The sequence below is a fragment of the Zonotrichia albicollis genome, chromosome W, assembly GCF_047830755.1.
Source record: "Zonotrichia albicollis isolate bZonAlb1 chromosome W, bZonAlb1.hap1, whole genome shotgun sequence".
Lineage (NCBI taxonomy): Eukaryota > Metazoa > Chordata > Aves > Passeriformes > Passerellidae > Zonotrichia > Zonotrichia albicollis.
The window spans coordinates 25540257-25560413 of NC_133859.1; the positions used below are offsets into that span (position 1 = coordinate 25540257).

Genomic DNA, 20157 nt, shown 5'->3' on the forward strand with positions numbered 1-20157 from the left:
AGGTAACCTATGAGTCTCCTTTTCTCCAGGCTTAACAACCCCAGCTCCCTCAGTCATTCCTCATAGGGCTTGTGTTCCAAGCCCCTCACCAGCCTTGTTGCCCTCATCTGGACGTGCTCAAGTGTCTCAACAGCCTTCCTAAACCAAGGGGGCCAGAACTGGACACAGTACTCAAGGTGCGGCCTCACCAGTTCCAAGTACAGGGGAAGAATTACTTCCCTAGTCCTGCTGGCCACACTGTTCCTGATACAGGCCAGGATGCCATTGGCCTTCTTGGCCACCAGGGCACACTGCTGGATCATGTTCAGTTGGCTGTTGGCCAGTACCCCCAGGTCCCTTTCCACCTGAGCACTGTCGAGACACACTGTCCCCAGCCTATAGTGTTGCAGAAGATTACTGTGGCCAAAATGCAGGACTCAGCACTTGGACTTATTAAATGTCATCTTATTGGACTCTGCCCATCCATCCAACCATTCCAGGTCTCTCTGCAGAGCCCTCCAACCTTCCAGCAGCTTGACACACGCCCCCAGCTTAGTGTCATCTGCAAATTTACTAATGAAAGACTCAATACCCACATCCATGTCATCAATAAAAATATTAAACAGAACTGGCCCCATCACAGACCCCTTAGGGACACCACTGGTGACTGGCCACCAGCTGGGTGCAGCACTGTTCACCACCACTCTCAGGGCCTGGCCATCCAGCCAGTTTTTAACCCAGCAAAGAATGCTCCTGTTCAAGCTGTGGGCTGATGGCTTTTCCAGGAGTGTGCTGTTTGAGACAGTGTTAAAGGCCTGGCAGAAGTCCAAATAGACAACATCCACAGCCTTTGCTGCATCCACCAGGCAGGTCACCGGGTCATAAAAAGAGACCAGGTTGGTCAAACACAACCTACCCCTCCTAAACCCATGCTGGCTGGGTCTGATAACCTGGCCACCCTCTAAGTGCTGCATGATGGCACTCAATATAAACTGTTCCATTACCTAACCAGGCACTGAAGTCAGGCTAACTGGCCTATAATTACCAGGATACTCCTTCCCACCTGTCATGGTTTGACACTGGCACAATGCCACTGCCCCCATGAAAATACATTCTCCCATCTGCCATCACCCTTGGATGGATCCCATCTGGTCCCGTAGATTTATAAACATCCAAGTGGCTCAGCAGTTCTCTGACTACCTCCTCCTGGATAACAGGGTATTGCAGGAAAGCCAGGACTCCTGAACAACTGACCAATATGATCAAGCAGAAGCCATTTATTGTTTACATTACACACACTTTTATAGATTCTACAAACTACTAAGATCGCACTTCTCGATTAGTGCTTTTGTCTTGTTCCCTCGTTCTCTGCCTCCATTTCTCAATGTCCGTGATTGGTTACCATGCAGGTGTTTCACAGTCCTCTGTTATCTAGTTCTTGTGATCCTAGTATGCGGTTTCTCAGCTTCTTTGTTCTTATTTTAGCACAATTTATGTCTTAGTAACTTTGATGAATTCCACAGTGCCCTGAGAAAATTCTGATAAGAACAGTTACAGATGGTATGGCTGTGCACACTGAGGCCTAAGTTGTTCATATACATTGCTACAACAGGGGGACCATTCTGCTCCCTGACAACATCTACCAACCTAGGAGGACAGTTGTCCTGAGGACAAGCATCTTCCCACTAAAGACTGAGGCAAAGAAGGCATTAAGCACTTCCGCCTTATCCTCATCTGCAGTTACTAAGTCCCCTCCTATGTTCAGTAAAGAACAAAAGTTGGTCTTACTCTTCCTTTTGCCATTAATATATTTGTAAAACCATTTTTTATTATCCTTTACAGAGGTTGCCAAATTAAGTTAGAACTGAGCTTTGGCCTCCTTAATTTTTTTCCTACATGCCCTAGCAACCCTTTTAAATACTTCCTTAGAGACCTGACCCTCCTTCCAAAGATGATACATCCTCTTTTGATTCCTAAGTTCCTTCAAAACCTCATTGCCCATCCAGGCTGGACGTTTGCCTCGTTGACTCATCTTTTGGCACAGAGGGACAGTCTGTTCCTGTGCCCTCAAGATCTCTCTTTTGAAGCATGCCCACCTTTCCTGGACCCCTTTGTTTTTAAGGTCTGCTTCCCAAGGAACTCTCTGAATAAGTCTCCTAAATAGGCCAAAGTCTTCTCTCTAGAAGTCCAATATAAAAGTCTTATTGATGTTCCTCCTGATTTCACCAAATATCAAGAACTCTATAATTTCATGATCACTGTGCCCCAAGTGGCCTCCAACCACCACATCTCCCACCAGCCCATCTCTATTTGTGAACAACAGGTCTAGTATAGTTCCTCCCCTGGTGGGCTCACTCACCAGCTGTGACAAAAAGTTGTCCTCCACACACTCTAAGAACTTCCTGGACTGCCTCTTGTCTGCTGTATTAAGTTCCCAGCAGATGTCTGATAGGTTAAAGTCACCTACAAGAACACAGGCTGGTGAACCTGAAACATTCTCCAGCTGCTTATAGAATAAGTTGTCCACCTCTTCTTCCTGGTTGGGTGGATGATAACACACTCCATCTAGGATGTCAGCCTTGTTGGCCTTCCCCTTAATTCTTACCCATAGACATTCAACTTCATCATCCCTAGTTTCATTACCCATGGCATCAAAAGCCTCCCTAATATAAAGGGCCACCCCTCCACCTCTTCTCCCTTTCCTATCTCTCCTGAAGAGCTTGTAGCCATCCAGTGCAGTGCTCCAGATATGTGAATCATCCCGCCACATTTCCGTGATGGCGATTACCTCATAGCTTTGCTGTTGTGCCATGGCTTCCAGCTCTTCTTGTTTGTTACCCATGCTGCATGCATTAGTATACATGCACCTCAGCTGGGCTACTGATTTCACCGCTAACTCAGGTTACCACCTTTGGGCCTACTTCTAGACAGCCCAGCTGCATCCCCTTCCCCCTTCAAATCTAGTTTAAAGCCCTCTCAATGAGTTCTGCCAGTTCATGAACTAAAATCCCTCTGTCCTTAACAGAGAGATGGCGGCCATCCAGTTTCAGCAGACCAGGTGCCATAAAAGTGGCCCCATGATCAAAATTCTGCCTATGACACCAACCCTTGAGCCACTTGTTGATAATGTGGGTTCTCCTATTCTTTTCATTGTTTTTCTCTGCCACCAAAGGGACTGAGCAGAATACCTGTGCTCCTGCCCTATCAACCACTTGACCCAGTGGCCTTAAGTCCCTTTTAATTGCCCTGGTGTTCTTCTTTTCAATCTCATCACTGCCAGTCTGGAGTATCAGCAGTGGGTAATAACCAGAGGGCTGAATCAGCCCAGGGAGTCTCTTGGTAATATCCCATACCCTGGCCCCAGGGAGGCAGCAGACCTCCCTGTGGGATGGGTCCGGTCAATATATGGGGCCCTCTGTTCTCATCAGAAGGGAGTCACCCACTATGACTACCCTTCTTTTCTTTTTAATGCTAGAGGTAGTAATCCGTTTGACAGACAAAGTGTAATTGGAAGGCTTACTGGGCAGATCATTTTCTTCTATGTCATCTGGCTGCCCCTCTAGATCCAGGGCCTCATACCTATTCTGAAGTGGCACCTGGGTATGTGATGGGGGTCAGGAGGAGTTTTTATTACCTCCCTGAGGTAATAACCCATTTCCACTCCCCTTCATCCACCAGGTGTCCTCCTATTGCCTGACAATGAGAGGAATGGGAGTCGTCTGACTCCTGGTGGGCCTCCCTCAAGAATGGAAGGGCAGAACTCCACCAATCTATTTCCCTTTCAGTTTCCCTAATACTCCTTAGTCTTTCAACTTCCTCCCTAAGCTCAGCCACCAAGAAAGGAGATCATTCATTAGTTTGGGGTTGGTTTTGGGGTTTTTTTTTTTGGGAGGAGGTTGTGGGGTTTTTTATTTGTTTGGTTTTATTTTGGTTTTGTTCTTTTGGTTTTTGTGAGGTTTTTTTCTTTAGTTTCCAGGTGAAGTTTTTAGTTTCTAGAGAAAAGAAGCCTAAACTGAAGAAATTACTGTCTCCTGGCAGTCTCTAGATTTAGGATCTAGCTCATCTAATTGAGAACTAAACATCTAAATTTACTTTCCTTAGCTTTCTAGCACTACTTCACTTCTGCTTCCTGATTTATTATGTTTGTAAACAATCATGGCAAACTTCTCTAGTAAATGCTATAAATGAATGTTCTGTTCCAAATATTTGTGTACAGCTTTTATGAAAACTTATTTTTAAGAGGAAAAAAATCTGCATGACTTCATGCATTGTCTCAAAAAGTAATATGCTTGCCTATGGTCTACTAATTATGATGAACTTCAAGTTGCCAATCCTACTTATTGCACAGTATCATGTTTTGGTATGCTTGACTAGTATACTGTGCTGTGCAGGAGATAATTTCTGTTCCCTTTTTAATGCTAATGATTTGGGGACAGCGGCAGTTGTACTATGGAAAGCCTTTTGGTTTAGAGATGGTCTTCCTTACATTTAATCAGTATCAGCTCAAACTATTTAATGACTCATGTTGAAGAGGCAGTTTTAAAAATAGTTCTTAATTTAATTGCTTCAAAATTACTTGTTGTAATCAGATTTCTTATTATTGTCATGGTTTGAAGTCTGAGCTTCCTATATCCTGACTCTTTCAAGGCCTTAATTTAAACCCAAATAGATGATAAATCTATATTTCATCTCAGCAGATGTTACTCAAATAATGTATTTTTTGGCAGTAATGTTTTTTTTGTATAAGGATATTACTGGGAACACTTAGGGCAATGTTACGAATGGTGAAAATATATTTGTATTCAATTAGCTTTGGCAGAAGAAAGATCAAGGAATTTAAAATGAGATAACACTACATTATAGCAATTAGAAACTAATCTAGTTTAATAACTACTAAAATTTGCTTCTTCAGGGGCATATGAGAGGAAAAAAAATCAATCATGTTCAAGTTCATAATTCACAGCTACTTCTAGTCTTGACAAAGCAAAGATGATGGCTACACTGGCAAGTCAGGATAATAGAAGTTTTCAGTATTCAATATGTATTGCTTACAGATAAGGGAGGGAATTTCTTTCACAAGGCCTGCATCTGTAGCACTTAAGGGTCATAAATGTGACACTGTTTTCTCAATACACTTAAATTTCTACTTCAGAGGAGTAATTTCTCCTCATGGGTTTCCATAAAAAAAACCTCTTGAATCTTTTTTTTTTTTCACCTATAAGTGCCCTAATGTGTATCATCAACCTGTTGTAGCTGAACACAGTTCTACTATAATGAAAAAGTTATTGAACTCCTGACAGTGCATTAGCAATACTATTTCTCAGCCTGTTTTGTATGTTCAGTTGCATTTGTTCAAGTTTAATGACCAGGTTTTCAGAAAGTTAGAGGGTGCTTCTGCTTGTGCAGTAGTGAATTGTATTATCAACTTTTTTTTTTTTTTTCCACCAGAATTTTTTTCATGTTCTTGGCCCAGTTCTGCACTTTCACATTGGAAAAATACCTGAGAGTAGATTTTTGGTTTACAGATTGTTTTTAACAGATAGAACTGTTTCATTTTCAAACTCTCAGGTTAAGTTCGCAAGACTTAATGGGTTTCCATGGCTGCAGATAAATTGCATATTGCTGTTTTACAGTTGCCTTTTGAAATAATGTCTTAGTGACTGTGAAACTGGAGCTGGGGAGAGGGAGTGTGGGGGCTGTGGATTTAAATATATTTTAAACTACCTAATTCTAAGTCTGGTAGGTTAATGTTGAAGATGCTTCTCAAGCAAGACGGGTGTTGTTTTTTTCTACTTGCTAATGTAGGGTTGTACTGGGGTTTTTTGTTGTTTGTGTTTTCTTTTTGTATTTTTTTCTGCAGCATGTTCTTAAGAAGCTGTTGGCTATTACAGAACTGCTTCAACAAAAACAACATCAATATTCATTGTCTAATAACATCAGGTAGCAGCCTTCTACCTGAATTCTGCATGGATCCAGCATGTCTAACATGGCAACTTACACAGGTATCACTTTTTTTGCTCTTGCCAAAAATCGCACACCCTGTGACATTCCCAGTGATGTGTGAACTATGCAAAAAAGAAAACAAAGATTCTGTTAGCAAATGATTCAACCAGCAGCTCTTTAAGCTATCTGTGCAGGATATTTGCACTTTTTTCCACTTGGAACCAGTTTTTACAGCCTCTGAGCCTTGGTGTACAGTTTACCTTTTGCAAAGAAAATGCTGTGACTGTAGTAACTTTGAAAATTATTTTGAACACCTGTGTCCTGGGATGACTTTATGATGCTTGTATCCCCATTGGTCTGTTTATCCCAGAAATAAGTTTTGCACCTTTAAGACTGGTTCTGAGAGGGAACGGGGAGGGGGAGAGAAGAAGCATGCAGTTTGTTTTCAGAAACTGCACTCACTCCTCCACATTCCTGCTCCTGGACTGTGTTGTCTACAGACGGACAGACACCAGGACAGAGCTCTCTTTTGCTTTTTAGTTAGTTTTTAGCTAGCTGAGGCAGAGAAGTTCCCTAGGCTCCAGTGTTTCTTTTTCTTGGAACTGTTTAAACCTGCTCTGGACTGAACACCCAGAAGAGCACCGCCAGCTCACACCTGTGGTCCCCTGGGGCTTGGCCTGGACTACAGCATTTCCAGCGCTGGAGGGACTGATAACAGACTGAGTGAGCCGAGCTACAGCCCATGAAGGGGATTTCCTGAGTTTGTCATCTCTTTGGAGCGGCAAGAGGCTTTATTGTTTAATATTATTCTTTTTTTTTTTTTTTTTGTGCTGGTGAATGCTTTGCTTGTCAAATAAACAGTTTTTTCCACTTATCTCCAAGGAAAACTTTTCCTGATCCATTTGGGGGAGAGACCACATGAATTTGCTTTCTAGAGGAACCCCTTTGCAGGATTTCTCCCAAATTTGCCCTAAACCAGGACAACCTGCAAATGCCAAAGCTTTTCTGTCTTGTTGGAAAAGAATTACCAACTGACAAGGAAAGATATGCATTGTTTTGACAGCTACATGTAACTGCATAACATTTCTTACTGTTATTTCTGAGTGGTTACAATTATTATGATTTTGACTTTTTCAACCACTTAAACATGTATTTACAATTTCCAGATTTTGACGGTTATGGTAAGAACAATCTTTCCTATATACTTTTTATACCATGCTGTTTCTCTTGCTGGAATCATGTCAAAACAATATGCAGAACAGATCTTGTCAGCTTTATTCTTAATGTGCCACAGATTCAGTCTAAATAATTCTTCCATCAAGGATTGTGTATCCATTCAAGCAAATCACAATGCTTTTTTAAAATGCTTACAAAAGTGAACAATAAGAATTTATTAAATTTATTATCACTCTATCAGACATGCATGCATCCATTACACCGTTTTATAACATATATTGATTGGGCTCGTGTGTAATGTAAGGCTTCCATGAATGTTATTTTTGAACTTGAAAAATAAGTTTTAAAATAATCAAGCTGCCAATAGATTCTCGATAGAAACTAACTTTGTGTTCAAGTAATAGAACACTGTAAAAATGAAATTTGGATAGCAGATATGGTTAGCTATTTATCTACTGCATATAAAATGCATTGATAAAACTGACTGTAGGTAAAGTTGCATTTAGGTATATGTTGTGGTTTGACATTGGCCCAACCCAAGGCACCCATAAGAATCGCTCGCTCACCATCCTCTGCTATAGATGGGCAGTGGAGAAGGGGAAAAAAAATTTACAAATGGTTCATGAGTGAGATAAGGACTGGGAGAAAAAAAATCAAGGGCAAAACAGGCTCAACTTAAGGTTGCAAAGTGAATTTATTACTAACAGAATCAGAGGAGGATAATGAGAAGTAAAATAAACCCTTAAAACAAGGTTTCCTCCCCAGACCCTCCCTCCTTCCCACCAACAGCACAGGGAGACAGGGCATGCAGGTTTTGGGTAGTTCATCACCGAGATTTTCTTCTGCTGCTCTGGGAGAGGAGTCCTTCCCCTGTGAGGCCATGGGGTCCCTCCTATGGGAGACAGTCCTCTGTGAACTTCTCTGGCATGGGTCCACTCTCACAACCAGCAGTCCTACTGCACCTGCTGCAATATGAATTCCCCCCACGGGCAAACAGTCCTCCCAGAACTGCTGCAACATGGGTCTCTCTTTGCCCGGGGTGCAGTCCTCCAAGGACAGGCTGCTCCAGCCTGGAAGCAAGGGCCCCCTCTCTCCACTGGGTCTTCCACTGGAGCACAGCCTCCTCCAGGCATTCACCTGCTCTGGCATGGATGCCTCCCCCACAGGCTGCGGGTAGATCTCTGCATCCCCCGTGGATCCCCATGCGCTGCAAGGGGACAACCTGCTTCACCATGGTCTTCACCACGGCCTGCAGAGGAATCTCGGCTCCAGCACCTGGAGCACCTCCTACCCCTCCTTCGTCACTGACCTTGGTGTTGCCATGTTGTTTTCCTTCACCTGTTCTTACCTCCTCCTCTTCTCTGACTTGAAGAAAAACTGTGTGTACTTTGTTTTGATTTTCTTCCTAAATATGTCATCACAGAGGCATTACCAACCTCTCTAATTGTCCCAGTTTTGTCCAGCAGCATGTCCATCTTTAGAGCCATCAGGGACTGGCTCTGCTGGACATGGTGGAAGCTTCCAGCAGCTTCTCACAGGACCCATCTCTCTATAGCCCCCCTGCTAGCAAAAACTAGACCGTGCAAAACCAGTACACTATATATGTTTAAAAATTGACATCATTACATATTTCCTAAAACAGTGTGTGAAAATAATGCCGTAGTTTACCCCTCACCAGCAGCTTAGGCACCACACAGCTATTTGCTCAGATGCCACCCCACTCCCACCCCCACAAAAAAAGAAGGAACGGAGAAAATAGGAGGAGCAAAAGCAAGAGAACTCAGGATTTGAGAAAGATGAAGAAAAGAAAACCAGAACAAGTGATGCAAAGGTAATTACTCATCACCTTCCAGAAGTAGACTGATGTTCAGCCAGTCTCTGAACAACAGCTACCTCCCTCTCCCCCCCCAAAAAAAGGAAGCCCTCATCCTTTCCCTCGAATTCTATTGCTGAGCATGACATTGTATGGAATGGAATGGAATGGAATGGAATGGAATGGAATGGAATGGAATGGAATGGAATGGAATGGAATGGAATGGAATGGAATGGAATATCCCTTTGGCCAGTTCAGGTCAGCTGTCCTATCTGTGTCTGTTAGGGAAATTGGCCTCATCTCACACTCAATCAAGGAGTTATATTCATACCACCTGAGACTTCAACCACTAGGACTTTACAGTCCGTTCATGATGAATGGCTCCACTGAACCAATGGGTACCCTGTGCTGACTCCAGACACACACACTCACACGGACATTTTCCCTTTTGGCTTTAGCCTAGGGTTCATCAAGCAGAGTCTCAGGCAGAATCTAGCAAATTAGGTTATTTGGTACAGTGATGAGATACAGCTTGAGCTGGGTGCCTCAGGAGAGGGACCTTGAACAAAGAAATCCTTGGGCAATTATACCCTTACAACGCAAGTTTCCCACCCCTCACGTGACAGTTCAGTTCAATAGTAATATTATGGTATGGGGTAGTCTTGTTCTTCATTGGGTCTCTTCATTGTCTCTAGGTGAACCCATTTCTTCTCTTACCTCTAAGGCTGCATCTTATGCTGACAGGGGTAGTTGCCTTCCTTGCTTCCTTATCTTCTGGCTCAAACTGGCTCTGGGGCCTCCTTTTACTTAAGTAGGTAAAAGTTCAGTGTATCTTGGTGTAAATTCACAGCTCACAGCCTGAGTCTTCAGCACATCTAGTTACTAATGCTAAGTAAGTTACACTAAGCTACTAGTTTTCTTTATTTCTTTACAGTGTCCACTCCAAACTTCTTACTCACTCCCCAGCCTATTCCCCAGTGAGGTAGCAGCCAAGAGGGTGCAGAGCCTAGAGCTATGTGGCTGTGTCTAGGTTGTTATTCTATACCATTCACATCATTGTTGTGAGGTGGAAGTAAGGGACTCACTTCTGAAAAAGGGGAGGGGGGAGGGGGTCATTTCCATTTTGTTCCTTTTTCCAGCAGAACAAGTGGCAGATGGAGCAGTGGGATGGCTCTGGTTGCAGTCATGCCGCATTGGGTCAGACTCAGTGAGCATTTTTGCATGTAATCACCCTTTCATACACTGTTGTTATTAGTATTGTAGCTGTTACTGTTCATTTTCTTATCTCGTTGCTGTTTCCAGTAAATTGTTTATATCTCAACTCGGAATCTGCTTTTTATCTCTCTTGAGGGAGTGAGGGGAGGACAGGGCCTGTGTGGGGCTTAATTTCCATCTATGCTTAAACCATGACAAGGAGGTAGAAGAGGCAAGAGTGAAGCTGTGCCTGGAAAGAAGGGGGAGGGTGGGGGAAAGGTGGTTTTATTTTTGGGTTTTAGTTCTTTTTTTTTTTTACTGGCAATATTTAAAGTCATATTTCCCAAGCTGAGTCTGTTTTGCCCATGATGGTAATTGGTTAGTGACCTTCCTGTCCCTATCTCAACCCATGAGCTTTTTCATCTTTTCTTCCCCTGTCCTGCTGAGGAGAGGGGAGTAAGTGAGCTGTTTGGTAGGCACCTAGCAGCCAGCCAAGATCAACCCACCACAGTTCTTACTTGTGGGTCAACCCTTGTAGCAGCAGCTCTCTGGCCACAGAGAGAAACACAACTTTCCCAGGCATCATCCTGGGAAAGGCTGTGAGAAGATCAGAGAAAAGAATGCAAAACAATTCTTAACTTGCTGCACCTGGTATTGTGAACATGTGGAATGTGTTATGGAGATTTGTTTACCAAAGGGTGGTTTCTTATTTAGCCAATGGTGATGGTGTTTGGACTGGAGGACCAATTAGGTCCACCTGTATCGTAACTGTCTATAAAAGAGCAATGGGTTTCTTAATAAAGAATTCTTGATCAGCCTTCTGTGAATCATGGCGTCTATGCTAATTATTACTCGGCTAGGGGCCCGCTTGCAACAACAAACCCTGGTAAGCAGCTGTCTTGGGTGTGGATTTTATCCCATAACCATTTTTTTGTTTGTTTTTTTTCTTTTTTTTGTGTCCCGAATTGGTCATTTCCCCCGGCCCTTCCCAGCTCCAGGAGTATCGTGATGGGTGAGAGCCAGCTTGGGATCCTGTGAGGGTTGGGGGGGTGAAAGCCTCCGGTGGGACGATCAGCTCAGTGACCATGTGTTGCAGAATGAGCCATTTGTCGGGGATGAGCCATTTGTCGGGTGCAGGGAAAACTTGGGACTCTCAATATGAGATCAGCAAGCTTTGTTTATTGAAGAGAGCATCAGACACTTATACAGCAAGTAATAAGCTCATGAATATTCTGTAATTTACACCGTCTATTGGCCACACCACAACATCAGCTCTTCCCCATTCCTTAGGGTTTCCATCTCTCTTTTCTCATGTCTCTTTCACTATTTGTCATTATACTACAGCTAGGCCCAAGAACACGCTATCTTGCAGGTGCAGGACTTGGAATTAGCCACAGCCTTGTACTTTTCCAATTCTTAGCTACTCTCCCAACAACCATGCAGCGTGGTGCCTCTGACTGGAGATACTGTTGCCTTGTGGGTTTTGCCTGGTTTTTTTTCTTTTCCTTTGGCAGTGTGACTGGGCTTGCTGGCTTGCTTGGTAGCCCAAAGCCAGTGCATGCCGCGCTAGGAGCCTGCTGTCCCCCGCCAAGGCCACTACCTCTGTGCAGCCCTACCCTGGGACCAGTCATTGCTGGTAAGCTATCCATGGGAGTGATTCCCTGCCTAGCCCTCCTGTTTTCTGCCACTAATTAGGGCTTCCTGTTACACTTTAACTTGATACCCCACATCTGCCCAACCCCCACAGCTCTTGCTACAGCTACAGAATTTCTGCTACATTTTGTTTGCTTCTCCAGGGTGTGCTCACTTTGATAGTATAGAGATAAAATGTTTCTAAAATCATGGAATATTCAGGGGCGTTAGAAAGGAAGGATAGGCCTGGTAGGCCCTGGGAAAATGTTAGGGTGTACCTGTATAATCATTTAATGACTATGATAAATTATATGATTGTTAAATGAGATGATTGTTTGGTAATTGGATATAATTATTGTTTAATCATAACAAGAATAATGAGAAATTATGTTGGGGGGATGATTTGCGGTAGCAAACAAACTCTGTAACTTTTGTGAAAGTTCTAAAGCCAGTATGTTTATTACAGCGCTGGACGCATGTGGGAATCATTCCCCTAAAATGACATGTTTACCTCTGGGAAGTCCAGATCCCCTTTTATCTCCCTCTCAAATATATATGCATGTAATTTCACAATAGATTCATACATATTCATTCCACGGATTTCGTGTGACACTTGCCGCTAATTCTTCTTTATCAGAAAGAACTCCTGGGTCAGGTTGCCCTGCTCTGTCTGCCCTCCCCTCCTCCCTCTCCCCCCTTGTCTCTTGTCCTTCGGCGGAAGCAGTCCCTCCAAGCACAGGCCCTTCGTGAGAACAGGCAGTCAGACTAAAGAGCAAGCTACAGACTTAATTCAAAGATGTATGTTTCACCTAAATCAAAATGGATTTCTACTCTGGAAAATTTCCACTCTGCTTCATTCCCCCCCTTTCCTAAAAGGAATAAGTAAATTCTCCTTTCACTGGTGGCTGAGCTTAGGGAGGAAGTTGAAAGGTTAAGGAGTATTAGGGAAAGTGAAAGGGAAATAGACTGGTGGAGTTCAGCCCTACCATCTTTAAGGGAGGCTTCTGATCAAGAGACTGAGGACTTAAATGCCTCCCGCTCTCAGGCAACAGAAGGGCACCTGGTGGATGAAGAGGAGTGGAAACGGGTCCCCATTCGAGGAGGTAATAATAAAAAGACCTCCCCCTCCCCATCATCCAGCCAAGTACCACTTCAGAATAGGTATGAGATCCTGGATCTAGAGATACAACTAGATGATTTAGGAGCGAATTGTCTGCCCAGTGAACCCCCCAATTATGATTCACCTGCAAGACGGATCACTACCTCTAGCATCAAGAAGAAAAGAAGGGTAATCGTAGTAGCTGATTCCCTCCTGAAGGGAACTGAGGGCCCCATACGTTGACCAGACCCATCCCACAGGGAAGTCTGTTGTCTCCCTGGGGCCCGGGTACAAAATATCACTGAGAGACTTCCTGGGCTGATTCAGCCCTCTGATTATTACCCACTGCTGATACTCCAGGCTGGCAGTGATGAGATTGAGAAGAGGAGTGTCAAGGCAATTAGAAAGGACTTCAGGGTACTGGGTCAGGTAATTGATAGGGCAGGAGCACAGGTAGTGTTCTGCTCAGTCCCTTTGGTGGCGGAGGAAAATGATGAAAGAAACAGAAAAATCCGCATCATCAACAAGTGGCTTAAGGGTTGGTGTCATCAGCGGAATTTTGGATTCTTTGATCATGGGGAAACTTTTACAGCATCTTCTCTGCTGGAACCAGATGGGGTACACCTCTCTGTTAAGGGCAAAAGGTTTTTAGCTCACAAACTGGCAGACCTCATTGAGAGAGCTTTAAACTAGGTTTGAAGGGGGAAGGGGAACCAGCTGAGCTATCTGGAAACAGGCCCAAGAATTGCAAGGCTAAGATAGGGGTGAAGTCAGTAGCCCAGATGAGGTGCATGTATACCAATGCACGCAGTTTGGGCAACAAACAAGAAGAGCTGGAGGCCATGGTGCAACTGCAGAGCTATGATGTAGTTGCCATCACGGAAACGTGGTGGGATGACTCACATAACTGGAGTACTGCACTGGATGGATACAAGCTCTTCAGAAGAGATAGGAAAGGAAGAAGAGGAGGAGGGGTGGCCCTTTATATTAAGCAAACTTTTGATGCCATCGAAATTGAAACAAAGGGAGATGGAGTTGAATGTCTATGGGTAAGAATTAAGGGGAAGGCCAACAAGGCTGACACCCTACTGGGAGTCTGTTATCGTCCACCCAACCAGGAAGAAGAAGTAGATGACTTATTCTATAAGCAGCTAGGTAATGTTTCAAGATCATCAGCCTTTGTTCTTGTGGGTGACTTCAACCTACCAGACATCTGCTGGGAACTTAATACAGCAATAAAGAGGCACTCCAGGAAATTCTTAGAATGTATGGAGGACAACTTTTTGTTGCAGCTGGTGGGTGAACCCACCAGGGGAGGGACTATGTTAGATCTGCTATTTGCAAATAGAGATGGGCTGGTGGGAGATGTGGTGGTTGGAGGTCGCTTGGGGCAGAGTGATCACGAAATAATAGAACTCTCAATATTTGGTGAAGTCAGGAAGGGCACCAGTAAAACTCTTGCATTGGACTTCCGGAGGGCAGACTTTGGCCTGTTTAGGAGACTTATTCAGAGCGTCCCTTGGGAAGCAGCCCTTAAAAACAAAGGAGTTCAGGAAGGGTGGGCATACTTCAAAACAGAGATCTTGAGGGCGCAGGAACAGACCATCCCTGTGTGCCGAAAGATCAGTCAACGGGGTAAACGTCCAGTCTGGCTGGGCAAGGAGGTTTTGGAGGAACTTAAGAATAAAAAGAGGATGTATCAGCGTTGGAAGAAGGGTCAGGTCTCTAAGGAAGTATTCAAGAAGGCTGCTAGAGCATGCAGAAAACAAATTAGGGAGGCCAAAGCTCAGTTTGAACTTAGAATGGTGACTTCTGTAAAGGATAATAAAAAATGTTTTTACAAATACATTAATGGTAGAAAGAAAGGTAAGACCAGCCTTTGTTCTTTATTGGACAAAGGAGGGAAGTTAGTATCTGCAGATGAGGAAAAGGCAGAAGTGCTTAATGCCTATTTTGCCTCAGTTTTTAGTGGGAGGATGACTTGCCCTCAAGACACCTGCCCACCTGGGCTGGTTGATGGTGTCAGGGAGCAGAATGGTCCCCACATTATCCAAGAGGAGGCTGTCATAGAACTACTGAAATGCTTGGATATTCATAAATCTATGGGACCAGATGGGATCCACCCCAAGGTAATGAGAGAGCTGGCAAATGAGTTTGCAAAGCCACTCTCCATCATTTACCAACAGTCATGGCTCACTGGTGAGGTTCTGGATGACTGGAAGCTGGCCAATGTGATACCCATTCACAAAAAAGGTGCAAAGGAGGATTCTGGTAATTATAGACCAGTTGGCCTGACCTCAGTACCTGGCAAAATAATGGAACAGTTTATATTATGTGCCATTACGCAAAATTTACAAGATGGCCAGGGTATCAGACCCAGCCAGCATGGATTTAGGAGGGGTAGGTCATGTTTGACCAACCTGGTCACATTTTATGACCGGGTAACCCGCCTAGTGGATGCAGGGAAGGCTGTAGATGTTGTTTACTTGGATTTCAGCAAGGCCTTTGACACTGTCTCCCACAGCATACTCCTAGACAAACTCGCAGGCCATGGCTTGGACAGGAATACTCTTTGCTGGGTTCAGAACTGGCTGGATGGCCGGGCCCTGAGACTGGTGGTGAATGGTGCTGCATCCAGCTGGCGACCAGTCACCAGTGGTGTCCCTCAGGGGTCTGTGCTGGGGCCAGTTCTGTTTAATATTTTTATTGATGACATGGATGAGGGTTTAGAGTCTTTTATCAGCAAATTTGCAGATGACACTAAACTGGGAACGTGTGTTGATCTGTTAGAGGGACGTAGGGCTTTGCAGAGGGACTTGGAACGGTTGGATGGATGGGCAGAATCTAATGGGATGAATTTCAATAAGTCCAAGTGCCGAGTCCTGCACTTTGGCCACAATAACCCCCTGCAACGATATAAGCTAGGAACGGTGTGGCTGGACAGTGTTCAGGTGGAAAGGGACCTGGGGGTGCTGGTTGACAGTCGGCTGAACGTGAGCCAGCAGTGTGCCCAGGTGGCCAAGAAGGCCAATGGCATCCTGGCCAGTATCAGGAACGGTGTGGCCAGCAGGAGCAGGGAGGTCATTCTTCCCCTGTACTCAGCACTGGTGAGGCCTCACCTGGAGTATTGCATCCAGTTGTGGGCCCCTCACTTTAGGAGGGACGTTGAGATGCTTGAGCGTATCCAAAGGAGAGCAACGAGGCTGGTGAGGGGCTTGGAGCACAAGCCGTATGAGGAACGACTGAGGGAGTTGGCGTTGTTCAGCCTGGAGAAAAGGAGACTCAGGGGTGACCTTATCACTCTCTTCAACTTCCTGAAGGGTGGCGGTGATGAGCTGGGGGTCGATCTCTTTCTCCGGGCAACAACAGACAGAACAAGAGGACACGATCTCAAGCTGCGCCAAGGGAGATGCAAGCTAGAATTAAGGAGGAAGTATTTTACAGAAAGAGTGGTCAAATACTGGAATCATCTACCCAGGGAGGTGGTGGAGTCACCATCCCTCGAAGAGTTTAAAAAAAAGACTGGATGTGGCACTTGGTGCCATGATCTAGTTGAGGTGTTAGAACATGGGTTGGACTCGATGATCTTACAGGTCTCTTCCAGCCTAGAATTTCTGTGATTCTGTGATTCTTTTACTTCATGCAAATTCCTATGACAATAAGCGTGCCTTAGTGCTTTGCTATTTATGTTTGATGAGGAGGTTAACACAGCTACTCGCTGTAGTATTCTCCAATTCCAAACTAACAATAAAAAGGATAACCCTAAACTTACTCCAACTAATATTAACAAAACTACAATAGGATGACACAAGCTTAAGCCTAACAAAATTACAAATGCAAAAATTAGAATGATTTCTACTAGACAAAATAATATAGTTGTTATCAATTTTTACAGTAGCACAAACAGTTCTCAAGCATGCACACCCTTTACCAGTATAGATGAGCACAGATTTCTGATCAGTGACTGGATGAATCTCAAAGTGGCAAATACTTTGGTCAGTGTCTAGACACACATCTTGAGCATTAACAGTATTGCTTTCACAAATGAATCCTACTTGTTCCTTAGTAATACAGGATTCTAAGTTTACTGTTTGCCACTTTTCATTCACCTTTCATGCCCACACTCTAGGTTCTGAAGGGTAGAGCACCGTTTTTTCATTATTTAATCCTAGTGAAATGATGGGGTGGATAATGTAAACAGTGGCATTACGTATGGTAAGTGCAAAGGCAGTGGCCACATCAGAAGCAGGATCATAGGTGAAATTTACCACAGTCCACCAGGATTGAAACTTGCTTTCAAAATTAATCGCATTATCCCAGACAACCTTCCGAATTTCAACTGGAAAATTACCTTCACCACCTTCCCGTATGATCAAAGCTACTGTTGCCTGCATCCATAACTGTGCTTGTATACAACTGAAAGCTAAGACACATTATCTGTAAATGAAATTATAAACTACCCCCGGCTGCAATATACTCATTTTGCCCAAATAAGTTTTAGTCTCAGTTCATTGTCTCCTGATGTCACTCTCCAAGGGGCTTCTGGGGCATTCTTCACTCGAGAGTGGTGGATCCAGGCATTCTGCTCCTTGATCTTGATTGTGGTGAAGGTGGTGAGAAGCGCCTGGAATGGTCCCTCCCACTGTGATTCCAAAGTCTTTTCTATAAGAGACTTAACGTATACATAATCCCCAGGCTGTATGTTATGTACTGGCCCATCTAGCTCCCTGCTCCGAGTTCCAGCCACATGTTTTTCATTTTCTCCAAGCTGCCTACTTAAAGCCACCATATAGGTTTTGTGGCTGGAACTCTGAAAGCAATATTGTTTACTCTGGTCACCTCTCAAGCCTTGACAGTTCTGGTGGGGAACGCTTCTGGCCACCCTGAAAATGTATTTGTCAATACTCATAAATAATGACACACCCCCCTTTCCATGGGAGGTCTGAAAAGTCAATTTGCCACTGCTGTCCAGATCCATGACCCTTCCCAATCTGACCTAGTTTTGGTCTGGGGGTATTCTTGGGGTTAGTCTGGAGGCAAGGATCTCACTGTAGGTTTACCTGAGTAATAGTGGCATATAAATTCCTGGCAACAATTCTTTCAATTAGATGTGTGTTACATGGCTTTGCAAGGGTCTTCAGGGTGAGAGAGATAGATGAGAATCTTGGCTTCATGATCAGAAGGCTGGATTTATTAATTTATGATATATACTACATTATGACTATATTCATAGGAATAGAGAGAAAAGTTCAGAAGCTGCTAAGCTAAGAATAGAATAGGAATGAATAAACAAGAGAGCTCTCTGTGAATCTGTCCCAGAGAACTTGGTCCCTGATTGGCCCTTAATTGTAAACATGGAACATGGGCCAATCCCAGTTGCACCTGTTACATTCCACAGCAGCAGATAACAATTGTTTAGGTTCTTCTTCCGGGGCCTCAGCTTCCCAGAAAAGGAAAAATCCTAAAGAAAGGATTTTTCACAAAAGATGTCGGTGACAGATATGTGTTCTATAAAGCCCGTGGAAACTACTACTTAAAAGTCAACACTTCACTTTGATGCACTCTGTAACACTGGCAGCCTTGGTCATTCTGGGAAAGGAGCCACACTTCATAAAAGCATTTAAGTAGTTAGGCCCCAGTGTGTTTTCTGGTGCTCCTCCTTTACTACTGACCACACAAATGGGAAGGGATTACCAGCTCCCTTTCAATGGTAGCCCACCCCTCATGGTTGTATGCCCCTTTTGATTAGTATTATTATTATATTCTGGCTTATCTTCAAGGTAAATCTGTCCATAATTACCTCACCTTTTGCTGCTTTCTTTGCCTCTCCATCTGCCAGCTCATTTCCTTCCTCCAATTCTGATCTCACTCTCTGGTGTGCCTTAATATGCACAGTTCCTACCTTTTCAGGCAGCTGAACTGCTTCCAGCAGCTGGATTATCTCCTCTTTCCTTGTGAGGTCAGCCGTCCCCTCTCCCTCCAGATGGCTCCATGTGCATGCATGACTCCAAATGCATACCTCGAGTCTGTATAGATGTTTATTTCTCTTTCCTTTTGCCATTTGCGAGGCATGGGTCAGTGCTATTATCTTGGCCTTCTGCATAGAGGTGCCTGTTGGTAAGGGTCCGAATTCTATTACCTCTCTGCAGGTAGTCACTGCGTACCCAGCATGTTGCTTTCCACTGGCAACATAGCTACTCCCATCTGTGAACCAGGTCTCTGCATCATCCAAAGGAGTGTCCTTTAAGTCTGGGCAGCTGGAGTAGGTAGCTTCAATGGTCTCCAGGCAATCGTGGTGTACTGCTTCTCCTTGATTTCCACTGAGAAAAGAAGCTGGGTTGACAATATTAATTACCACTATCTCTACATCATCTTGCTCTACCATGATGGCCTGGTACTTCAGGAACCTCTGCGGTGAAAGCCAGTGGCCGCCCTTTACTTCCAGTACTGAGGACACTGTGTGGGACACTAGCACAGTCATTTTTGTCCCAGGGTAAACTTGTGTGCCTCTTGAATATTCAGCATGACTGCTGCTACAGCTCTGTGGCAATCTGGCCATTCTTTGGCTGTTGCATCTAGTTGCATGGAGAAGTAAGCAACTGCCCTCCAGTATGGACCCAAGTCATGAGCCAGTATTCCCAGGGCAATTCTCTGTCTTTCATGGGAAAATAGAAAGAATGGTTTACTTACATCTGGAAGTCTCAAAGCTGGAGCTGGCATGAGGGCACTCTAGCTGGTGAAAGGCTCGTGGGCTTCCTTTGTCTACTGGAGATCTCTGTTTCCATCAGCAATAAGACCAGAGAGGGGGTCTGACAAGCAGTCCATAATTTTAAACTCAGTCGACACTACCCCGCCATGCCTAAGAAGGTTCGGAGCTCCTTTTTTGTCTGGGGTTTCGGGGTTTGGCATATGGCTTCTTTGCAACCCTGCCCTAAAGTCCGTTGCCCAGCACTGACCTCATACTCCAGGTAGATAACTTTCTGTTTCACTACTTGTGCCTTTTTCTTTGATACTCTGTATCCTTGGAGTCCTAGGAAATGTGAAAGACTTACCAGCCAGGCCACACATTCTTCCCTTGTCTGAGTGGCTACTAGAAGATCATCCACATACTGCAAAAGCCTTCCTTCTTCCTGTGGAGCTTCCCAGGACTCTGCATCTTTGCAAGTCATTCTCCAATCAGAGTGGGGGAATTTTTTGAAGCCTTGAGGCACATGGAACATGTGAGCTGTGTTTTGCGCTGCTTTTAGGGCTTTCCCATTCAAATGCAAAAATTTTCTGGCTGGCTTCGTGGATAGGGAGGCAAAAGAAGGCATCTTTCAGG

The 20157-nt window shown here is 44.4% G+C and overlaps 1 protein-coding gene across 4 annotated transcripts in view; it reads left to right on the plus strand.

The window, feature by feature from the left end:
* Positions 1 to 20157, plus strand: part of LOC141726967 (ras GTPase-activating protein 1-like) — a 190671-nt gene that overhangs the window by 148473 nt on the left and 22041 nt on the right. For 2 of the 4 annotated variants that reach the window (XM_074532115.1, XM_074532118.1), the window contains exon 25: positions 5428 to 5825. The exons of 1 other annotated variant lie outside the window; for it this stretch is intronic. In XM_074532115.1, coding sequence (XP_074388216.1) covers positions 5428 to 5628 — 201 coding nt within the window. In that variant the 3' untranslated portion in view covers positions 5629 to 5825. One more of the 4 variants, XM_074532117.1, reaches the window with a different exon arrangement.